Below are 23,053 nucleotides of genomic sequence, written 5' to 3'. Positions count from 1 at the left end.
TCCACTTGCACTCACGGGTAGCGTTTTCATCTAGTTCTTCATCAATCCAGTTTTTGCACGCGACCATGTAAGTATCACATTTTCCAAACCATTGTTTGGTAAACGCGTACAATGAGCTTAAATTTGATCCTGGGAGAGATGTCCAATTTTAGCCATCATTATTTCATAAATCACACGAGAAAATGTTTTTACAAAGGTCGCGTGCTATCATCTGTAAAATGAGATACAAATAGGTGATAGTCCATAATGACAAAATAGGCCCACTGGAGGGCAGGACTGAATAATTACCCTGTGTATTAAATTGCACAAAAACAGGATTGATTATTAGTAACTCATCAATATTTGGCAAAAATTAATTGTTTGGAGGATAACTAATGCTTGAATTGGGCAACCCATGATCAAACATGAAATTGTAAATCTGCCCACAGTGGAGGAAATGCTGATTAAACTCGGCCTGGTATCAAATAACTGCATAAGTTATATAGTCACATTATTAATTTGTTTAACTCACTCACAAATTTCACGAGTTATGTTTGCAACAAATCACCACAAGCACGTGCTGAGAGGGGAATGTGATGTAATGAAATGTGTAAAGCATAACAAAAACTGAATGGCGGCACTTTGTACCCATGATCAAGGTCTTGGATAGTCCGAAACACATTGGGCTCCTGGGTTTGTCCCCCAAAAATGCTGTTACGTATGAAATAAATGGAATTAGATAAAAACGCTACCCGTGAGTGCGAGTGGACTTTTTCTGAAAATAAATAACTGTTGAATATTGCAAACGGCTGGGCTCCGCCATCTCCACGTCTTGCACTGCCAATGAGCGCTGCAAGTGCCAGGAATTGAGCCGCAGTGTAGCTATATGTATATATATATATATATATTTTTTTTTTTTTTTTTTTGAGCTTTTAGAGTGCGACAGCTACCCAAAAGGGTTTCCCGGCGCTATCGAGACAGAACGCCTATGAGTACAGCAAAATTACTGTGGTGCAGAGAGGGGCTACTTATTGATTAAACAACCAGGTTTTAGTGGCTCTACGAAAGTGCATATAACTCGGTTCCTTGCCTAATGCCATGGGGAGGGAGTTCCACAATTTTGGGCCCAATAGAGAAAAGGACCTACCTCCCATCCTGGCAAGACGGATCTTGGGCAGACTAAAGAGGCCATGAGAAGAGGATCTCAGACAGCGGGCCGGAGTGTATATATGCATCAGGGATTGTAGGTATCTCGGGGCAATGCCCCTTTTAATCCTGTGCATAAAACTAAGGGCCTTAAACTTGACTCGATTTTCAATTCTAAGCCAATGTAGTGTACGGATATGTCCTGACATACGTTCCATTCTGTGGCATTTGCATAGCAGCCTTGCCGCAGCATTTTGCACAAGCTGAAGGCGTCTGTTGGCAGCCTGGGATGCCCCCAAATAGAGGACGTTGCCATAATCCAGCCGAGAAGTGATTAGAGCATCAGCAACGGACCTCTGAGTATCTCCAGGCAACATCCAAATAATTTTCTTGAGCCACCGCAAGATGGTAAAGCAGGTGGCAGTAAGTTTCCTAACCTGGGGTTGCATAGTTAGACCCTTGTCGATGATAAACCCCATTTGGGCAAGTATTAAAACCTCTGTTTTGCCTCTGTTTAGTTTGAGCAGGTTGTCCCTCATCCATTTTGCAATCTTACTAAGACCAGACTGCAAGAGGGAAGTGAAACCAACACCAGTATTTGAAAGTGAGAATACTATCTGGGAATCGTCTGCGTATGAGAACATAGTCAGACCCTCAGATTCGGCAATCCTAGCTAGTGGAGTTACATATAAATTGAATAGCAAGGAGCTAAGTGCCGAGCCCTGAGGAACTCCATACGGAGAGGGATGAATGTAAGAAAAGACTGTATTCAAGGTAATTTGAAAAGTTCTCTTAGTAAGAAAGGATGCGATCCAGTCCAGAGCTTTACCCTTTATACCCACGGCAGAGAGGGATTTTAGCAAGATGTTATGGGAAATGGTGTCAAACGCTGTGCTGAGATCAAGTAGAATCAGCGCAGCTGAGTCACCTCTATCTACCAATTGGTGTATCTTTTCCGTCACTCCCAGCAGGGTTGTTTCTGTGGAGAACCCAGGGCGGAAACCTGACTGCGAGGTGTGGAGTATCTCCTTAGCCTCCGTGTACTGGACTAGGTGGCTATGAACATGTTTCTCCAAGATTTTGGAGAAAGCAGGCAAGAGGGAGATAGGCCGGAAATTAGCGGGGATTTTGGGGTCGTCCGTAGGTTTTTTTAACCCCTTGCATGCTTGTGACGGAACCGTTCCGTCACAAGCCGCGGGTGAGCTGTGCTTGTGACGGAACGGTTCCGTCACGGCCCGCTCGGCGCGCCTGCGCGGCGCGTTCCATTGAGCGGGCGCGTTTGTGACGGAACCGTTCCGTCACAAGCACAGCTCACCCGCGAGCCGTGACGGAGCGGTTCCGTCACAAGCACGTGACCGCCGCGCGGCCGCCCTACCCCCTTAGCGCTGCAGCGGAATAGCCGCCGCAGCGAAGGCGTTAATAAAGGTGACACCATAGCGTGCTTCCACAAAGCCGGGACCGTGGCATTATGTAGGGAAAGGTTTAGGGCATTACAAATTACAGAAAGTTGAGGGGCGTCTAAAAGTTTCAGAATCGAAATTGGAAGAGGGTCAGCTGGAGAACCCGACTTCAATTTCCCTAACCTCTCTTGAAGGCCTTGAACTGTCATCTCAAGGCTGACTGGACAGAGGTACCCAAGTCAGTGAGGCCTGAATCAGTATTAGCTATGGCTGGTGCTTGATGTTGTTTTAATATGTCCGAGTAAATGATCTCCGTGATGTCATTTGAGATGTCATCAGTGATGTCATCAGTGATGTCACTGACCATGCCATGAATTATGTAATATGTGACATCATCAGCAGTGGATTGCTGGTGTGCAAAATATAGTTAGTACAACTAACTATATACGAGCAATTTCAATGTTTTTTTAAATGCTAATTCCTAACTATATAAGGCCTGAAACCTATGGTTTTTTAAGTGAATTTGCAAGGTTTTTAAAATGCTAATTCCTAACTATATAAGGCCTGAAACCTATGGTTTTTAAAGTGAATTTGCAAGGTTTTTTTAATGCTAATTCCTAACTATATAAGGCCTAAAACCTATGGTTTTTTAAGTGAATTTGCAAGGATTTTTAAATGCTAATTCCTAACTGTATAAAGCTTGAAACCTATGGTTTTTTCAGTGAATTTGCAAGGTTTTTTAAATGCTAATTCCTAACTATATCAGACGTGAAACCTATATTTTTTTTCAATAAATTTCAAAGGTTTTGTAAATGCTAATTCTATTAGCGGATAACGTTTATATATGTTATTATCCTTCTGGGACCACCTGAGCAGCCATCTTGTTTCTCAGGAGAAGTGAGGCACAAGAGAGCACAAAACAAGAGTGGAAAACGCGAAAAGGGGTCAGGGTTGAGACCCCCTGGCCCCCTAGCCCTTTTTCTTTTTTTTTTAAATCACGGGGTACGCGCACCCCGCTATTTATTTATTTATTTTAATTTTTTTTGTCCTTGGGGGTCCCTGAGAAGGGCTAGAGGGTTGGGGGGTCTCTACCCTGCCCCCTTTTTAGGTCGAAGGCCTAAAAGGCTGCGCTTGCGCAGTCTTAGGCCGGAGACTTAATGAGTCTGAGTAGCGCCGAAGGTCCCGCCTCCGTGCCCCATCTCTCCTTCATTGGCTGGCTTCCTAAACGGAGGCCAGCCATTGGAGGAGAGATGAGTCACTCCAAACAAGCCCCGTCCTTTTCGGATTTGGGGGCGTAATTTTTGATGTTCTTTAGACAGTGACGTTGCCTGTCACTCAGAACATCAAAACCACGCCCCCAAATCGGAAAAAAATTTCGGAGTTGCTGGCGCCATTTTGGTTCACCGGTTGAGGAGTCCGCATCTCTGCTTTCCTTCCCTCCCCGGTCAATCCGGTGTAGTTCGGGGTCATATTTCCATGCCCCTGGCTCACTTCGGTTCCCTGCGATCCCCCTTCCAAGTTCCCTTCTGCCCAACCCGAGAGCATGCCCCTGGCTCACTTCTGTTCCCTGCGATCCCCCTTCCAAGTTCCCTTCTGCCCAACCCGAGAGCATGCACGGCGAGAAGCACAAGTACTGCAGCGCCGCCATTTCAGCGAGGGTGAGGAACAATTACAAGGTGAGTTCTTGTCATGGTTGGCTCTGCTGTTTCAGTAGGAATCTCGGGGGCTGCTGAGGATGAATGAACAGCGCTGCTGCACGCACTTTGTATTCCGTGTATTTCCGAAGACACACGTGTGTTAGGAACGCGACCCCCACTCCTGACTGGCCGATGTTAAGGAGACTATGGGGCGAGCAGCTAATGGAGAAAAGTGCAGCTGCATGCACCTCGGGTGCCCCTGGGCGTACAATCACGCTGCATGCACCTCGGGTGCCCCTGGGCGTACAATCACCTCGTGGTTAGTGAAACTGTGCATAGTGTATGCTCAACAATTTCCATGAGCACTCAGTGTGTCGGGAATGTAGTGACTGGGGTCGTGAAGTGGGTGGGGGGAGGCCGCATACCGTGTGAGAGATCGCAGTGGGATTCGGCAGTGGCAGAAGGCAATGAGTGCATCCATGCCCCTGGCTCACGTCGGTTCCCTGCGATCCCCCTTCCAAGTTCCCTTCTACCCTTACCGCTGCGGCTCGAGTGTGCCCTCCCTCCCGAGAGCATGCACGGCGAGAAGCACTAGCACTGCAGTGCCGCCATTTCAGCGAGGGTGAAGAACAATTATAAGGTGAGTACTGTGTGTCGGGAATGTAGTGACTGGGGTCGTGAAGGAGTTATTTGCAGTCTGTCTTCCATTTTTTGTGCCTCTGTGTTCCACTGTCTGTGCTCCGGTTTGTGTGCCTCTGTGCTCCCCTGTCTGTGTTCCGGTTTGTGTGCCTCTGTGCTCCCCTGTCCGTGATCCTGTTTTTGTGTTGCTCTCCTGACCCCCCCCCCCCCCCCCCCTCACCGCTGCAACTGGGCCTGGATGCCCGCCCAACCCGCCTCAACAGCCCGGAGCCCTCACATGGAGCACAGCGGGGTTCCGGGGTTTAATTAAAAAAAAAACAACGGGGGTCTCGAGCACACCACCACAAATGGGTCCGGAGCCCCCACCAGCAAAAACCCTCACAGAACCACCAGAGCTCCGCATGGAGCACAGGGGCACCTGTGGGGATTCAATTATTTTTTTTAAACCAGCGACGCTCGGGCTTTGTATTTTTTCTTTGTCCCTCTGAGACCCCAGTATTGCGGAGGTCTTTCTGTCCCTCCCACCCCCACCCGCCCCCCCCCCCCCCTCCCGCTGCCATGAAGATGTCCGCTATGGAGGCTCGTGACCCAGGGACCGAAGCCACTTCATCTTTCGCCATTATGGAATCTTTACCCGACTGGCCAGGCTCACCACATTTTGGCAGCAGCAGCTTTCAAACTCCGGCGCTGCCACCCATTCCTTCCGCTTTTGAGTGAGGAAATCCAGATCCTCATGCAGCCACTGATCTCCCAGGTCGCTCCCGCAGCCATTGATTCTCCCCGGGCCCTGCCTTTTCCTATAACCCTTTAGTCCACCCCTGTGTCTTTGTTCACCTGCTCGTTACACCCCTAGTGTGTGCCAGCTGCATGTAAACGCTGCTTCAATGCCCTCTGCACAGTTATCTGCTAAAACAATTGTTGCAACCCATGTCCATGCTCTTTAGGGGCCCCTTGCCGCAACTTTCACATTCTGTGAGCACCTTTACTTTGTGCCCCAGTGTGTATGTTTTCCCTACATCCGTCTGTGGTCTCCCCGTCTATACCAGCAGCTCCAATTTTTGCGCCAAATCCCCTGTCCTCCCTCGCTTGCTGACAGGACTCTGAAGCACTACAAGGCTCAGTCACTGAATAAATAGTCGGTGACTGCAGTTGAGCTTGCTCTACGTTATCCAGCCACCTTCATGCTCGTGGTTGTTCAGAGTTTGTGTTTGCAGTTCATACTTGATGTGGTTGCACCCCCTCACAGTTTTAACATTGCTCCAGCTGCAATAACCAGTAGCGGACTTTTTTTTTCTTTTGCCTTTCACGCGGACTGTTACATTTTCACATGTGACTGCAATTATTTAATACACTGGTGCTTGTTACTTGCAGGGAGATAATTCTCGAGGTTGGGCAGGGACGAAAAGGATTTGTTTTGAAACTATTAGCATTCTGCCCCTGAGGAATCCGTGGGTGCATTGTTGTGTCTCTGTGTGTGTGGGGGGGGCTTTGTGTGTGTGGGTAGGGCTCTGTGTGTGTGGGTAGGGCTCTGTGTGTGTGGGTAGGGCTCTGTGTGTGTGGGTTGTGCTCTGTGTGTGGGTAGGGCTCTGTGTGTGTTTGGGTGGCTCTGTGTGTGTGTGGGTGCCTCTGTGTGTGTGGCTTTTTGTGTGTGTGGCTCTGTGCCCGCGAATAATCTCTAGTACTCTCTAATGCTCACCCATTGCCATTGTAAATGACAATACCATTTATTTATGTTTTAAAAAAAAATGTCATGAGCAATGCCAATAGCTCTACCTTTAATAATGCCGAGACCATTGCATTGTAAATGCTTGTTGTGTTTTCCACTCTTGTTTTGGGCTCTCTTGTGCCTCAGTTCTCCTGAAAAACAAGATGGTGGCCAACACTTCCTGGTTTGGACAGTTTGGAATGTTGACAGTCGACTGCCAGCCAATCAGAAACTCGCTCGCGCACGTAAGGGTACGCGCACGTACGCGTACCGTACGCGTACGGTGCGCCTACGGTGAGCACATATATATATAATTTGCTCAAATTCAATTTTCTCAACAACTACTGGAGGGATTTTCACCAAACATAGCAAAGGCACATCTGCATACCAGGCCCTACCATTTTGCCAAGTTTGGTGTAATTCCATTCAGCCGTTCGGGCTGTAACCGTGTCTAAAGATCCCTATGGAAATTAACATGGGGAAAACATGTTTTGGGACCCCCCTTTTTTCTCGGCCCCCGCTGGACGAATCCCCCCGAAACTTTCAGGGAAGGAGTGGAGCGGAGGAAGCAATTTTAAGGAAAATTACACAATCGGTGCCAAAGTTATTCCCAATAGAATGTTGGGGATTTCCTATGGTAACTAGGTCCTAACTACATATACCTATATATATATATGTCCATCCACTTTCCTCCAAAAAGAAAAGAAAGACCAACTTCAGGGGAGACGTTGGAGACACCTTTATTCAGGAAACAGATGGCAAAATGGAGTTCAAAAACACCCGCTGAGGCGAATGCATTTCGGCGTTATGTGCCTTCTTCAGCGCCGTGGGTGTAGCGTTCAAGAAGCAGGTGAGTATCCCAGAGTTTATATGTCCTTCCCCATCCTGCTTCTGAGAAGACTGCTCCGCCCCCTGAGGTGGATACCAAACGCCTTGACCTCCATGCAGACACCAGATGAACAGCGCCTACAGGTCCCAGCATGCACTTCATAATGCTGGTAGGAAATGCGTGGGGTGGAGCAGCGCCGCGTGGAGCCCCAATGTCCAGCCGTCCCAAAGTCAGGTGTATATATATATTTTTTTTTTTCGGCACGCAGGTTCCACCCACCACTGCTCCACTGCGTCCACGGGTGCCTCTTGCCGCACGGTGGTGTGCGTGATGTATTGACAGCGCCAAACCCCACAATCCTCGGGATTAGTTTTTTAAGTAAAGAGCACTCAAAGCCAATACAGCGTGGTTTCGCCAAGTTATTTAATCACAGAAACTTTTCGCAGTTAAGTCAAGCTTACAAACGCGTTTCGGCGTTGCCGCCTTCGTCAGTGTAAACTGGCATTTGTTTGTTTGGTGATTTAAATAAAACCATGGTGACTGCCTGTCACATGTTCTAAAAAAATAAACATAAAAAACGGCACAAGACTTGTAATTGCCATCATTACTTGTGGCGGCCATCTTATAATGGGTTAAGTGCAGCATTGCATCAATCATTTCCATAACACTCGGTACCATAATGTTATATATTCAACATAATCATTTACAAAATTCAAATAATAATGGAAATCTGTTATCTGATTCAATTATTCGGGTATTCATGGTAACTTGTGTCGAGTGTTTATATTCTTGGGTGCCTATTTTCACAGTGCCATTGATTCGCAAAGCCCACAAAGGTCCCGCTATAGGCTTTAACGAATGGTTCACATTCTTTGCAGTGTATAGGACAATAACCTATTTCGATTTGGATACAATCAAGCCCTGAATGGGCCAATTAGATGTTGGTCATGTTGTGTGTTTGCACAGTAATTGTTTGTGGTTATTCCTATACATTTCCATAGCAAAGTATTGTTTGATTTTAGGGGGGTTGGGCAGACAACATTATTATTTGCATTTACAACTTCTTTCTCTGTTTACTCTCTCAGGGTTTACATATTCTCAGGATTGTGGGGTTTGGCGCTGTCAATATATATATATATATATATATTTATATATATATATATATATATATATATATCTGCAAAGTTACCCACAGGTTGAGGAAGCACTCGGGCACGGCAGACCACACATGCAGCAGGAGTAGCCTGACGCGTTTCGGAAACCTCCTTCCTCATAGGCTCAGTCCTGCAGATTAAAACAGCATTTGGGCCACACTACATTTATTGCCTAAACTGCCTTCTGATAGGCTGCTTCATAAGCCACAACATGATTGGTTCACAGGCCCCTCTGGAATTCTGGGACATGTAGTGCGGCAATCTCACCCTGTTGGGTGCCGTGTCCTCTGGGTCCTTAATGCATAGCCCTCCAATGGGCCCCAATGTGCGCGCAGTCTGAATTCCTGGCGCTGCTTGCTCCATGTGGAACTGGGCATATTTTCAGCCCCTAGCCCGCTTAGCCAATCCTAGCGGTGGTGCTCCCGCGAAAATATGTTGCTACAAAGTTACCCACAGGTTGAGGAAGTATTCGATTAAGCACAGCTATGCACGGCAGACCACACATACAGCAGGAGCAGCCTGACGTCTTTCGGAAACCTTCTTCCTCATAGGCTCAGTCCCACAGATTAAAACAGCATTTGGGCCACACTACATTTATTGCCTAAACTGCCTTCTGATAGGCTGCTTGATAAACCACAACATGCTGCTGCCCGAGTGCTTCCTCAACTTGTGGGTACACATATTTATTTATATTCTTGTATAGCGCTGGAATTCAACCCCCGAAAGGGTATCTCCGCGCTTACGCTTTACCAAGAGGCCAGAACCTAGTTCTGAACTGTGAAAAGGATGGGGGGAGAATACTAACAGGCGACAAATAGAAAAGTTTTCAGGGACTTCTTGAAGGATTGAAAATTGATAGTATTTTTTAGGGCAGGGGGCAGTGAGTTCCATAGGATAGGGCCTTTGTAGGACAGGGCTCGCCCTCCCTGCCTAGCTTTTTTTATCCTTGGAACCTGGAGTTGTTGCTGACTGCTGGAGCGCAGGGTACGGCTGGGTTTGTAGGGTTTGAATATTTCTTTTAAATATTTAGGTCCATTGCCAAACAGACATCTGTGAATAGTGCAGCAAATTTTAAATTTTACACGCTGTCTAATTGGCAACCAGTGGAGTTTTGTCAAGAGGGGGAGTGAGGCAGACCTTGGCTGGGCGTTGAGAACTAGTCTCGCAGCAGTGTTCTGGACCACCTGTAGTCTCTGTAGTTGTACCTCATTTGCCGAGATCAGCAGGCCATTACAATAGTCCAGTCAACTTATAACCAAGGCCTGAACGAGAGTCTTCCTGTAAGAATCTGATAGGAATGGGAAGACTCGTCGTAGCAGTCCAATGACCCGGTAGCAGGAACCTGCTACTTGATTTGTGTGCTCTTTAAACAGAAGTGTTTTGTCTAGACGCACACCGAGATTTTTAACGATCTGTTTGGGGCTTGGTGTTGGTCCTAAATCCGGGGGCCACCAATCCGGGGACCACAAAAGTGTGGCCTCCCCAAACAGCATTACCTCAGTCTTGCCTACATTGCACTGGAGGCAGTTAGTGGCCATCCAGTAAGATATTGCCCTCATTCCGTCTGCAAAAGATTTTTGTATTGCGGGAGTTAGGGTTTTAAAGGGGAACAAAAGCTGAGTGTCGTCAGCGTACGACACAGGGGTGAACCCATGAGATCTTACGATGTCCGCCAAGGGGACCACGTACACGTTGAAAGTGTGGGGCTTAGGCATGAGCCCTGTGGCACTCCCTTGGTGAGCTACCTTAAGATGGAATGATGGGAGCCCAGTCTTACCTCTTGTTGACGATCCGAAAGAAAGCTTTCCAGCCAGGAGAGAGCCACACCTTCTATTCCCCTCTCCCTCAGACGATCGAGAAGTATCTCATGAGACACAGTGTCGAAGGCAGCGGATAAGTCTAACAGCACTAGAATCATTGAGTCTCCTCCATCCAGTGACATCTTGCCGTTATCGGTCACTGAGAGGAGGGCAGATTCTGTGCTGTGATTGGGCCTAAATCCAGATTGAGAGAAATCTAGGCCCTCCGCTGCCTCGATGTATTTGGACAAGTGAGTGTTTACGTGTCTCTCGGTCATCTTGCTGAGAAGGGGTAGGAGGGAAATGGGTCGGAGGTTGGAGAGGTCGGTCCATGGAATTGCTGTGTTCTTTCGGATTGGGTTCACCACTGCTTTTTTCCATTCTGTGGGCACAGATCCTTCCCTAAGAGAATGGTTAATCAGTGTTTGAATATGGGGCCTAAGCAGATTTTGCAGGGAGGCAGTTATTTTGGCTGATAGAAAATCATCTGGGGATCCAGATTTTATGTGGCTCATAAGGGAGGTGAGATCTGAGTCATTGACTGCTGGGAAGGTCGTAAGTGTGGTTTTACTCCGTGTGGGCAGAGTAGGAGAAGAGAGAGAGTTGTTACTTTTTTAAATGGAGGCCTGTAAGATTTTTTCGTAAATCAAATTGATTTTATTTTCGAAGAACAAGGAGATTTCGTCGCATATTTGTTGGGAGAAGTCATCAGGGTTTTTGCATGCGGTAGGTTTTACAAACTCCTGAAGAATTTTAAATAATTCCTTAGATCGATTACCCACTTCAGCAAGTTGTTGAGAGAGGCTATTCCTCCGAGCAAGTTTAATATTTTTATAATATTTGGTCTGGGCCTCATGATGTGCTATCTTGTTTTCTTCAGCTCGTGTTTTTCTCCATTTCTTTTCTATCCTCCTACATTTTTGTTTTTTCTGTTCTAAGCTCCTCAGTGTACCATATTTCCTGTTTGGTTGCAGGGTATTGTTTGTGTAGCTTTAGAGGTGCTATTTTGTCAATTGCTTCTGTAAGAGAGTTGTTGAATTTGGTCAATGCGGTCTCTATACTATCTGTCTCTGTGGGAATGGGCTGCTTCCATTCCTTTTGCAATTCCTCTACGGTGACTTATATTCCTCTACGGTGACTTATATTACCTACTGGTGGTCGCCAGTAGGTTGGTATTGATAGGACCAAAGTTTCCATAGGAAAAGCATTTTTTGTTTTGCCAATAACTTTGCACAAAACGTCCTTTTTGGTTCATTTTTCATTTTTGAACACAAGCCCGAATCGCTGAATAGGATACACCAAATTTGCCAGAAAGCATGCTTTCGTGATTTGGTGTAACCCATTTAGTAGTTTCAGAGATATTCAAGTTTTAAAAAATATAGACATCTGAGAGTCCAATGCCCCACTGAAATCGTACTGAAATATAATTGGCTGCCAACACTTCAACCAGGAAGCCATCTTGGGACTTGGTTAAACCGAGCCCAACAAAAAATGTAAAAAAGAAAAGGGGGCAAGGTAAAAACATTTTTAAGTGAAGTGCGGACTCTCGTGCTTCATTCATTCTTGGCCCCCAGGTGGGCCAAATCTCAGGGGCATTGTGTAAACATAGGAGGGGGCTCATGGGGCACCCCTCCTAAGGCTAATCTGAGACCAGGGCAAAATATGCAAATTACAGGTGGAGGAGTAGTGCGACTCCCCCGGGGACCAACACTTTCCCGGAGTAATGATATTTCTTCTAAAGGAATGTGGGGGAGTTCTTACAGCCTCCCCTGCAGCCCCTCACGACGGCCACCTCCCCGTGGCAAAATATGTAAATTACTGGTGCGGGAGCTGGGCAGCACCTCCTGGTGCGCTGCTGGTTGGGGAATGAATTCCACTTTACTCCTTAGGGCCTCAGGATAGGGTGCACCAGGCACAGTGACGAATGAGTGAGACTAGAGTGAAATGAGAACAGAACTTCTTCGGATCACTGTGTTCAGACCTGATTACATCATCATAAGCATTGCCTAGTTCCTGGATCAACGTAGGCCAACCTGAAGTTATACCAAGCAGTTCATCCTGTGAGGTGCATCTTTCATTTCATTTTAAATTCGGGACCACAACCAACTGGTGAAAACATTTGTGGACCCGGCCCTGTAAAAGTGCTGGTGCTGAGTACTGGAAATCACTAGCTCATATTAAGCACTACTAAAGGATGGGGAAGGGAAGCTAAGCACAGTCACACTTGCAAATCAATAGGCTTTGCCATGCCTTCATACAAAGGACTTAACGCCAGTGAATTTACCTGCAGCCAGTCTGGAGCCAGGGCAGGTGAGGCAGGAAACCCTAATGACTTCAAATGAAATTCTCCAGTAACTTCTCCTACTTCAAAGAAAGCATCAAGTACAAAAATAGGACCCACTCTCCAGTTCACATTCTGGGCCTGTCGAAGGAATCTCAGAGGACTGACTGCTTGCTGCTGTGTACTTCAGAGGACGGCTTTGCTGCACCCAGAAGGGCTTCTCTGCTGCCTGAGGCCTGCCTTGAGCCCTGTTCCACTTCTTGTGCCTACGACTACCAGAGTGACCTGGTATTTACTTGCAAACCTGGTAACTATAGCATTCCTTATACTCTCAGTACCAGCCTTGTAGTAGTGTAGGGCTACGGACATTTTCCTAAATTCACAGGCCCTAATGAATTGCCATACGACCCGTAGGGGCTAACAACGGCAAGAAACATGTCCACCTTTCACACCACACACGCCCTTTAGGACCATTGGGCCTGATTCACAGAACTAACTTAAGACAAAATCCTAAACTTACTACCATTTTGGTATTCACAGACGGCACTCACTCATTTTGGTATTCACAGAAGGCACTTACTCATTTTGGTATTCACAGAAGGCACTTGGTCATCATTGAGTAAGTGCCCTCTGTGAATACCAACATGAGTAAGTGCCTTCTGTAAATACCAAAATAAGTAAATTGTAGCAAGTTTAGGATTTTGTCTTAACTTAGTTCTGTGAATTGGGCCCCCAAACTTTAAGACTTTCGGTATTCACAAAAGGCATTTAGGAGTCCTAAAGTTATGAGTCCTAACTTTACTACCCCTGAACTGAGAAAAATCCTAATTTAAGACTTTCGGATTCACAGAAGGCATTTAGGAGTCCTAAAGTTAGGAGTCCTAACTTTAGGACTTCGAAATGCCTTCTGTGAATACTGAAAGTTTTAAAGTTAGGATTTTTCTCAGTTTAGGAGTAGTATAGTTAGGACTCCTAACTTTAGGATTCCTAAGTGACTTCTGTGAATACCGAAATTAGTAAATGCCTTCTGTGAATACCAAAATGAGTAAGTGCCTTCTGTGAATACCAAAATGGTAGTCATTTTAGGATTTTGTCTTAACCCCTCCCATGCTCATGACGAGCTCAGCTCGTCATGAGGCACGGTTGAGCTGTGCTGATGACGAGCTGAGCTCGTCATGATCAATGGACTTTCAAAGCCTCTCAGCACAGGAGGGGAAAACCATTAGCAGCCAAGGTGTTAAGTTAGTTCTGTGAATCGGGCTCATTGTACACGGTTACGCCAACACTGTTTTTAGGTGGGTTAGTGAGTCCCAGAAATACACATTTTAGGCAGTAGGGCCTCCCTAAACCTATTTTAAAGCACCCCTCTGCACCCACTACACTACTCATTCCACACACCCCCAAGCACTAAACGGCTTCACCAAAAAGATCTCCGCTAAAGAGCACCTTTGCGGGTGCCCGTTGGGCATTGCAGCGTGCCCGATGAGGATCAGGTCCATATGATGAAGCAGGACATCCTTCGGGGTGTGTAAGGGCCCTTTTTCTCAGACCTGAACACACTCATTCGTAACAAGGAACTGCACACCAATTTGATATATTTATGATATTCTGGTGCCACGTCCTCTAGGAAATGTTTATTATTTAATTTAATTTAAAATCAATTACACTAAATTATTTGTATTTTTATAAAAACACAGATGAAATACCCATACTCTAATAACGACCCTAACATAAAACCAAATCTTAACTTTTACCCAATTATTAGATTATTTTTTTTTCAAATGGCAATTTAATACAAGCTATTTTTTTTTAAACTATGATACTCTTAACCTAACATATAACACTAAACATAACAATAACCAATGGAGATTAGTGTGAACTAGTAACTTTATTTATATTTAATAAAATGATCCTAAATTATTTTCAATTGTGTTAATACCAATGTAATAAATGAGTGTTAAATATTTAATTTGAGCTTTTCTTCCTTAGATGATTTAATGGTGTACTATGTCATGGCAAGCAGTTAATGGTGTTTGAGGAAAGTTATTTCTAGCTTGTTGAGATGATGGTCTATACAGGTAAATTTAGAGGGGTAATGGCATGCCCCCTTCACAATTTAACAGTAGGTGTAACATACAAGGTATATGGCTTTCCCATGTGCTGCTGCTCTTCTATTGGGCAAGCAGAGAAACAGCGTCACAGGGATTTATAATCTGCATTCAGTCAGCGGGGTTGTAGTTGGGCTATGGGCTTTACAACCAAGTGTTGGAACCCACATTGGCATTGCAGCCTCAGAGGTCCACACACAAACATCTGGCTTTTTTCCCCCAAAAATGTGTTATTGAGTTATACTTGATAAATTACAACACTTAAGTTTCCTTACACATGAGATCGACACCTGTGAAGTCTCTTTTATATTTGTTGAATAAATTAGTCCTTATTTGTGACATACGGTATGCCTCTTCTTCCGTGAACAGGAAAAGCCAAGCTGTGTCAACGCACTCCTTTTAATACGGTTAAATAGTGAGAAGTGAGAATGACTGCAGTGCTAGGTAGCATCACTTAAAGAGGAACAGTAGCCACAGCTGAAGCACAAGAAATGCATGTTTTGCTCCCACCAGAATATCAGGATAGAGGACGGCAGATATAGGTACAATTTTACCGCATTCTCTGTTCTTTGGCGGAGGTCTGTACCACACATCCCGACCATCACCAATCGCTATACTCCAGGTACTCACAGAGGATGTTAAGCTGGTGGAACGTGAGGACAGCCTCGTTCAGGACAGCACTGTACGCCTGGCAGGTGACCCGCCGGCCATTATCTGCAGACCAGGCAGTGAGGGTGACTCTCCCAGAGGTGGATATGCCTCCATACTCTGCTTTCTTCTTCCCCAGGTCCACTCCCTTGAGTCTGAAAGACAGGCATGGCCAAAAAAAACAGGGATTGTGAATTCATGAGTCAGGGGTCATTCACAGTTCTGGTAATGAGTTTATAACAGGATACAGTTTGCTGAGCACTGACATCTGTAATGGAGGTCTGGTGAGTCAAGTTGGGTATTGTGATGTATTCATCTATATTTACTTTTTTAATGCATCTCCATCATATAGGCTGTGGGAATTCAGGGGCATATTATCAAGCACGGGGTTAACATTATTGCCGCTTTAGCGGTGGAAAACTGCAGCTAAAGCGGCGATAATGGGCTTGATAATACGCCGTAGAGAATTCCCATAGAAGCCCATGTTCACACCAGAACATAGGGTTCTATGGGAATTCACAAGGGCGTAGTATCAAGCCCATCATCGCCGCTTTAGTGGCAGTTTTCTGCCGCTAAAGCGGCGATAATGTTAACGCTGTTTCTTGATACAGATCACCCATTTAGAGGAATTGTGGACAATCCATGCCTATACTGTTTAATAACGTGAACATCATAGTTGCGTAGATACTAAAAGAGATGGGGAGATGAGGTGATGGAAAGGAAATACATCTAAGACTTGCTTTCATCCTCAAAATCGTAGAAAAGTCAATCGAAAGAAGCATTCGTATAAGAAATGTGTAAATGTAGCCAGAATAAAATGACTGAACAACTGGAGTCTGAATATGAACGAAAGATACAATCGAGTTATTGGAGACTTGAGTTTGTTGTTGCAAAATTTAGACAATTATAGAATAGAAAGTGTATGAAGTGTATGTTACAAATATGTAATGAAACAATTATTGTGCACAGTATTAGTTGGGCCACAGGTCCTGACCTCTAGCCCAGTCATACGGCCAATCCACCATGGATGACTTAACCCCTGCTGTACACAGTCTTCTGTGCACCGCAGCCTGTGGCGACCTCTCACCCCCCATGGGAGACCAACACCCCCCTGGTAGTCAACTCCCACTGAGGACAGCTTTTAGCCATGCGTCATGCAGGAGTGGCCACAGGGCCCCTCAGCCAGTCCCCTGCAGGCTGCCAACCCCCACTGTGCACTGTATTTGCCTATGCATGATATGACATTGGCCAAGAGGCCTTGCCAGGTCCTGCGGCCAACCCGTGTTGGTGGCCAACCCCCAACTGCATTCTTCAGTACTGAAAAGCATGGAGTTGGCTGAGACCCTGTGGCCAGCGCCCCAAACATAGGGGGGTAGCCAATGCCCTTCTGCCACTCCTGCCACACACAGCCTTCAGTTGTGTGCGGCAAGGGAGTGGCTGCCGGACCTGGCCTGTGGCCATCCTACGTGTGTGGACAAACCCCCACCACGTTATGCATTCTGTTTGGCCTCTGTCTTGAAAACACCATAGCCCTCAAGGTTGAAACCCACGTTGGCTGTTGACTCTGGTTTCACAATGAAGGTGTTCCATACTATAGAAAATGTATGGAAAAATTGCAACATGTAACCATGGAAAATGAATGAACAAATTAAATAAAAGCAACCTTCAATGCATCATCTTTCTGATTCATTTGGAATTACCGATACAATTATAGGACAGGCAAACTAACACGGCAAGCAAATTAAGGGACTAATACAGGTCCAGAGCTCTGAGTGCCGTTTGCCTATTCTTCCAAAGCGTTGGTCAGATTTGTTACAGGTAGAAAGGTGAGACAGAAAAGGATGCAGTGAAGGTGTGTTTGGTAGTCGTGGAAGAAGAGTTGCTCTTGGCACCAAAGCACATTTAGTGTCTGCATAGAGAATCTTCTTTACCCTGGTGGTGGCCAACAGGTGAGAATGAACATAGTCATATGAAATGATCAGGTTGTGTTGAAAGCAGCAATTATAGTTGCCATTAATGACTCAGGTGAGTACTGTTAGGTTAGTTATTTCTATTGATTGTGGTGAGGTTTGAGATAGCATCTATCATTGCCGGCTGGGGGAGCATTGTGAGACTAGGTCTCTCTGCTAGTGGCAGTAGATTCAGCCACATAACTGTCACACCAGTGGTGTGTAGGTTAGTTGTCACTGCTGGTTGTGATGAATAGTTATTTGTCACTGCCAGATCTGGTGAACTGATTAGTTGTCACTGTCGACTGTAGTGCATAGGTTAATTGCCACTGCAGACTTTGATGGATAGGTGAGTTGTCAGTGCCTGCTGCGGTGGGTAGCTTAGTTGTCACTAATGGTTATGGTGGATAGGGCGTGATTCCTTGACCTCTGGTCAAAGGTAGCACTCTTCCCAGCAGCGCCGCACGTCAGCTGGTTCGCTCAAGTCCTGAGCCCTCTCACTTATGGGTTAGAGGCTGCTGTTACCTTTTCGGTATTTTGCCATTTTTTCCCCTGCTGATACTTATTTGGTTGTGTGACTGTTGGCTTGTGATTACATTGCTGTATTTTCATAACTGTATTGTATAACTTACTGTCCCTGTATTTTGCTTCTTTTCCCGCCGCTGCTACCCCTAAGGCCGTGCTCCCTGATTCAGCCCCGCTCCCGCCTCCCACTACTCTGCTCCTGCCCCCCTTCCCTACTCAATGGCGACCGCTGCGGGGGAGCGCGCGTGATTCCTTGACCTCTGGTCAAAGGTAGCACTCTTCCCAGCAGCGCAGCACATCAGCCGGTTCGCCCGAGTCTAGAGCCCTCTCACTCCTGGGTTCGAGGCTACTCTGTTACCTTCTCGGTATTTTTCCATTTTTTTCCCCCTGCTGATCCTTATTTGGTTGCGTGACTGTTGCCTTGTGATGCATTGCTGTATTTTCATAACTGTATTGTATAACTTACTGTCCCTGTATTTTGCTTCTTTTCCCGCCGCTGCTACCCCTGCGGCCCTGCCCCCCTATTCACTGAAACCTTGAATTGCATCCTTCTCAACGTACGCTCCCAACACCAACACGCCGAAGAGATCTGGGACCTGATCGACACCCTCTCACCCGACGCTGCCTTCCTCACAGAAACCTGGACTAACACCACTTTCGGCCCTGACATCGCCACTGCAATCCCCGAGGGCTACAAGATCGAGAGAAAGGACCGCCTACACCACCCGGGAGGAGGCCTCGCCATCGCACACAAGATCCCCCTCGACTCTCCACATCCAGCACGAGCAAACCCCCACTCCAACACGGAACACCTCCATTTACAGATCCAGACGAGTCCCAGGCCCACGCTAAGCGACACCCTCATCTACAGACCGCCTGGACCCCACGCTTAACCTGCATCCTCCATCGTCGAGCTTGCCGCACCCCACGCCATCACCTCCACGGACTACATTCTGCTCGGTGACCTGAACTTCCACCTCGAGAACAGCCAGGACCCCGATTCCACCACTCTCCTCGAGAACCTTGCCAACCTAAGACTGAAACAGCTCGTCAGCACTCCCACCCACAGAGCGCCCAGAAGGACTACCAACAGCGTATAAGGGACACCAAAAGGACCTTCATCAGAGACAAAGTCAAGACCAATGCATCCAACGTCAAGGAACTGTTCAACATCATTCAGCAGTTCGCGAAACCCACTTGTGAAGCCACGGACATCACTTCCTTTCCAGGAACTCTGCGACAAACTCAGCTCCTACTTCCACCTGAAGATCAAGGCCCTCTACGACAACTTCAGCGAGCCAGCAGAAGACAGCACCACACCTCCCACCAACGCTGAGAAGCATACCATCACCTCCTGAGCCCCTGCGCCTGTCGAGCTCATCACCTCAACCGTGAAGAAGACGCACTCAGGAGCCCCACCGGACCCCTGCCCCCTTACATCTTCCACAGGGCCACCGCTGTCATCGCACCTGAACTAGGACGGACAATCAACTCCTCACTCAGATCCGGCATCTGCCCAGACGACTGGAAGCGTGCGGAGGTGAAGCCCCTCCTCAGCTCCTACAGCCGACCCAACTGACCTAAAGAACTACTGGCTCATCTCTCTCCTCCCCTTTGCAGCCAAAGTCACGAAAGGCTTGTAAACGCCCAGCTGACCGCCTTCATCGAAAAGAACTCCATCCTAGACGCATTCCGGTCTGGCTTCCGCAGCAACCACAGCACCCAGACCACCCTCCTCGCCGCCACTGATGACATCCAAATGCTGCAAGAACATGGACACACCGCAGCCCTCACCCTCCTAGACCTCTCTGCAGCCATCGACACCGTCTCGCATCGCACGCTAGCCGCCAGACTCCACAACACAGGAATACAGTGAGCCGCGCTCGACTAGATCCAATCCTTCCTCTCAGGCAGAACTCAGAGGATCAGACTCCCCCCTTCCTCTCCGAACCCACTGACATCATCTGCGGAGTACCCCAAGGATCATCACTAAGCCTGACACTCTTCAACATCTACATGTCCTCCATCGCCGCCATCGTCAGACAGCACGCCGACGACACCTCAGCCTGGGACAGCACCTGGTGGCACCCCACCTTTGGGAGCCAACACACGCCCGGAACCTCTGCATAATTCTCAACTCCTCCCTCTCCATGAACCGCCAGTTCATCGCCGTCGCGTCCACCAGTTTCAACTGCCTTCGCATCCTCCGTAAGACCTTCAAATGGATCCCCCCGACTGCAGAAAGACCATCACCCACGCACTAATAACCAGCAGGATAGATTACGGGAACACCCTCTATGACAGAATCAACAAAACTCTTCTACACAAACTCCAAACCATCCAGAACACCGCAGCCAGGCTCGTTCTAGGGACACCGCGCCACCAGCATATGACCCAACACCTACAAAGTCTCTACTGGCTCCCCGTCGAGAAGAGGGTCCCCTTCAAACTCCTCACCCAAGCCTACCAATCCCTCAATAACATCAAACCAAATACCTCAATGACCGAGTATGTTTCCACGTACCCAAGAGGAACCTCCGCTCCGCCGACCTCGCCCTGGCAGAGGTCCCCCGCATCCGCAGAAACAGCACGGGTGGGAGAGCTTTCGCTTACATCGCAGCCAAGACCTGGAACGAGCTCCCGGTCAACATCAGATGCTCCCAAACGCTTCACACGTTCAGGAAGGACCTCAAGACCTGGCTCTTCAAGTGACCCAGACCTGCCCGCCCCCCCAGCGCCTTGAGACCCTCATGGGTGAGTAGCACGCTGTATAAACCTCTGATTGATTGATTGATTGATTGATTGATTGATAGGTTGCTACTACTGTCTTCATCAGACAGGTTATTTGTTAATACCAGTTGTTGCTGGTAAATAGGTTAACTGTCACTGCCCAGCTGCGGTGGATAGGTAAGTTGTCATAGTCAGCTGTGGTGAAGAGGTTAGTTGTCACTGTTGGCTGAGATGGATAGTTTAATTGTCACTGACGGCTGTGATTGACATGTTGCAACTGCCGGCTGTGGTGGATAGGTTCGTTGTTACAGATGGCTGTTATGGATAAGTTAGTTGTCAGTGCTGGCTGTGATTTACAGGTTGTCAGTGCCGGCTGTGGTGGATGGGTCAGTTGTCACTGCTGGCTGTTACGGATAGGTTAGTTGTCACTGCTGGCTGTTATGGATAGGTTAGTCATAGGATGTGATTGACAGGTTGTCAATTCCGGTTGTGGTTGATAGGTTAGTTGTCACAAGTGATGTATACAGTGAGGTTAGTTAGCTGTCACTACCAGCTTCTGTGGATACATTCAGGTTAGCTACTGGTTGTGATGGACAGGTTAGTTGTCAGTGCCGGCTGTGGTGGATATGTTAGTTGTTACTGCCGGCTCTGGTTGAGAGGTTGTCACTGCTGCCTGTGGTGGATAGGTTAGTTTTCACTGCAGGCTAAGATGGATAGGTTAGTTGTCACTGCTGGCTGAGATAGATAGGTTGTCACAGACAGCTGTGATTGATAGGTTAGTTGTCACAGCCGGCTGTGATGGATAGGTTAGTTGTTACAGACTGCTGTGATGGATAGGTTAGTTGTTACAGATGGCTGTTATGGATAAGTTAGTTGTCAGTGCTGGCTGTTATTTACAGGTTGTCAGTGCTGGCTGCTGTAGATACATTCAGGTTAGCTATAACTACTGGCTGTGATGGACAGGTTAGTTGTCAGTGCCGGCTGTGGTGGATAGGTTAGTTGTCACTGTCGGCTCTGGTTGAGAGGTTGTCACTGCTGCCTGTGGTGGATAGGTTAGTTTTCACTGCAGGCTAAAATGGATAGGTTAGTTGTCACTTCTGGCTGAGGTAGATAGGTTGTCACAGACAGCTGTGATTGATAGGTTAGTTGTCACAGCCGGCTATGATGGATAGGTTAGTTGTCACAGCCGGCTGTGATGGATAGGTTAGTTGCCACAGCCGGCTGTGATAGACAGGTTGTCAGTGCCTGCAATGATGGATACGTTAGCTGTCACTGCCGGCTGTGATTGACAAGTTGTCAGTTCCTGCAATGATGGATAGGTTATGGGTCACTGCTGGCTGTGTTTGACAGGTTGTCAGTGTCGGCTGTGGTGGATAGGTTAGTTGTTGCATGTGGTATATACAGTGAGGTGAGCTGTCACTACCAGCTACTGTGGATACATTCAGATTAGCTATCACTCCTGGCTGTGATAGACAGGCTAGTGGTCGGACACTGAGCAACACTTACTTTTCCCCATCTTTGAACCAGGAGAGCGTGGATAACGGGTTACTGCTCCCTGAATCACAGTTGAGGGTAATGTTCTGCCCCCGCCGGACTGTCTTCGCTTTTGGGGTGATGTCCACTTTGATGGCTGGGACTGCGAGGAAAGACAGGGCCAATTAGAACACATAACACAACCACCCTTGACCAGGCTAGATACAGGAGGTAGGCTGGACTTTACTCCTACGGTTGTGTTTCCATAGAATCCACTGACTCTGAAAGGCAAGTAAAGCCATAGCAGTTTCACTAGGATGTAACTTCAAGTTGATGGTAATTTGCTCATTCTTTGAAAAATGCACAAAAGTGCATTATTCAAAGTTACATGTGGCGCACACAAATGCCCTCAGGGCATGTGTGCGTGCCACATGTGCACACTTACCTTTTCAGGGGAGTGCATCAGAGATGCCTTAGGCCCCCTGGCAACCTTGGAATTGCAATTTGCAATTACTAATTTAGTAATCACAATTTACAAATGCATTTCCATTCATTGTAGGCCCATAGGAATGAATGGAGTGACATTACCTAATAGCAATTCGCTCTTAGGTAATGTTTAGGAATCGTAAAATTTAATGCGATTCTTACATGCATAAGGAATTGCGATTCCTAAATAGCGATTCCTTAAAAATTCGCTTTTTAGGAATCACATTTTCTTATGTTGATGCCCCATAGTCTCTGCTGTGCAGAAGCAACTTGCTAAGCTGGGACGTGTGTTGGCTGACAGCATGCCCAGTGATTTTACAACAGCAAAACTGTGCTAACACGTGCACGTAAAAATAAGACTTACACTCACGTTTGTCTGTGTATGGAAATAGAGATTGTGTCAGTACATACTTGGCGTTTTCAGCTATTCCTGCCCATAATTCTAATTTCATAAAATGCTATAAAATAGCGTCTGGTACCCCAATTAGGTTGCAGCTGAGGCCAAATGGCCTTCCTGGGCCTCCCTCAGCAGTGTTATTTTAAGGATTTTGGGGCAAGGCATACT

General features: G+C 47.0%; 1 protein-coding gene across 1 annotated transcript in view; it reads right to left on the bottom strand.

Moving 5' to 3' along the window:
• Positions 1-23,053, bottom strand: part of NPHS1 (NPHS1 adhesion molecule, nephrin) — a 269,434-nt gene that overhangs the window by 140,496 nt on the left and 105,885 nt on the right. Inside the window, exons 13-14 of the mRNA XM_086929995.1 lie at positions 22,036-22,165; positions 15,308-15,480 (exon numbers count right to left, since the gene is read on the bottom strand). Of these exons, the coding sequence (XP_086786121.1) occupies positions 15,308-15,480; positions 22,036-22,165 (303 nt within the window). The remainder of the gene's footprint in view (positions 1-15,307; positions 15,481-22,035; positions 22,166-23,053) is intronic.

Source organism: Lissotriton vulgaris, chromosome 7 (assembly GCF_964263255.1).
Source record: "Lissotriton vulgaris chromosome 7, aLisVul1.2, whole genome shotgun sequence".
Lineage (NCBI taxonomy): Eukaryota > Metazoa > Chordata > Amphibia > Caudata > Salamandridae > Lissotriton > Lissotriton vulgaris.
Note: the sequence above shows the minus strand (reverse complement) of the source record. Positions and strands in the feature narration are given on the sequence as shown.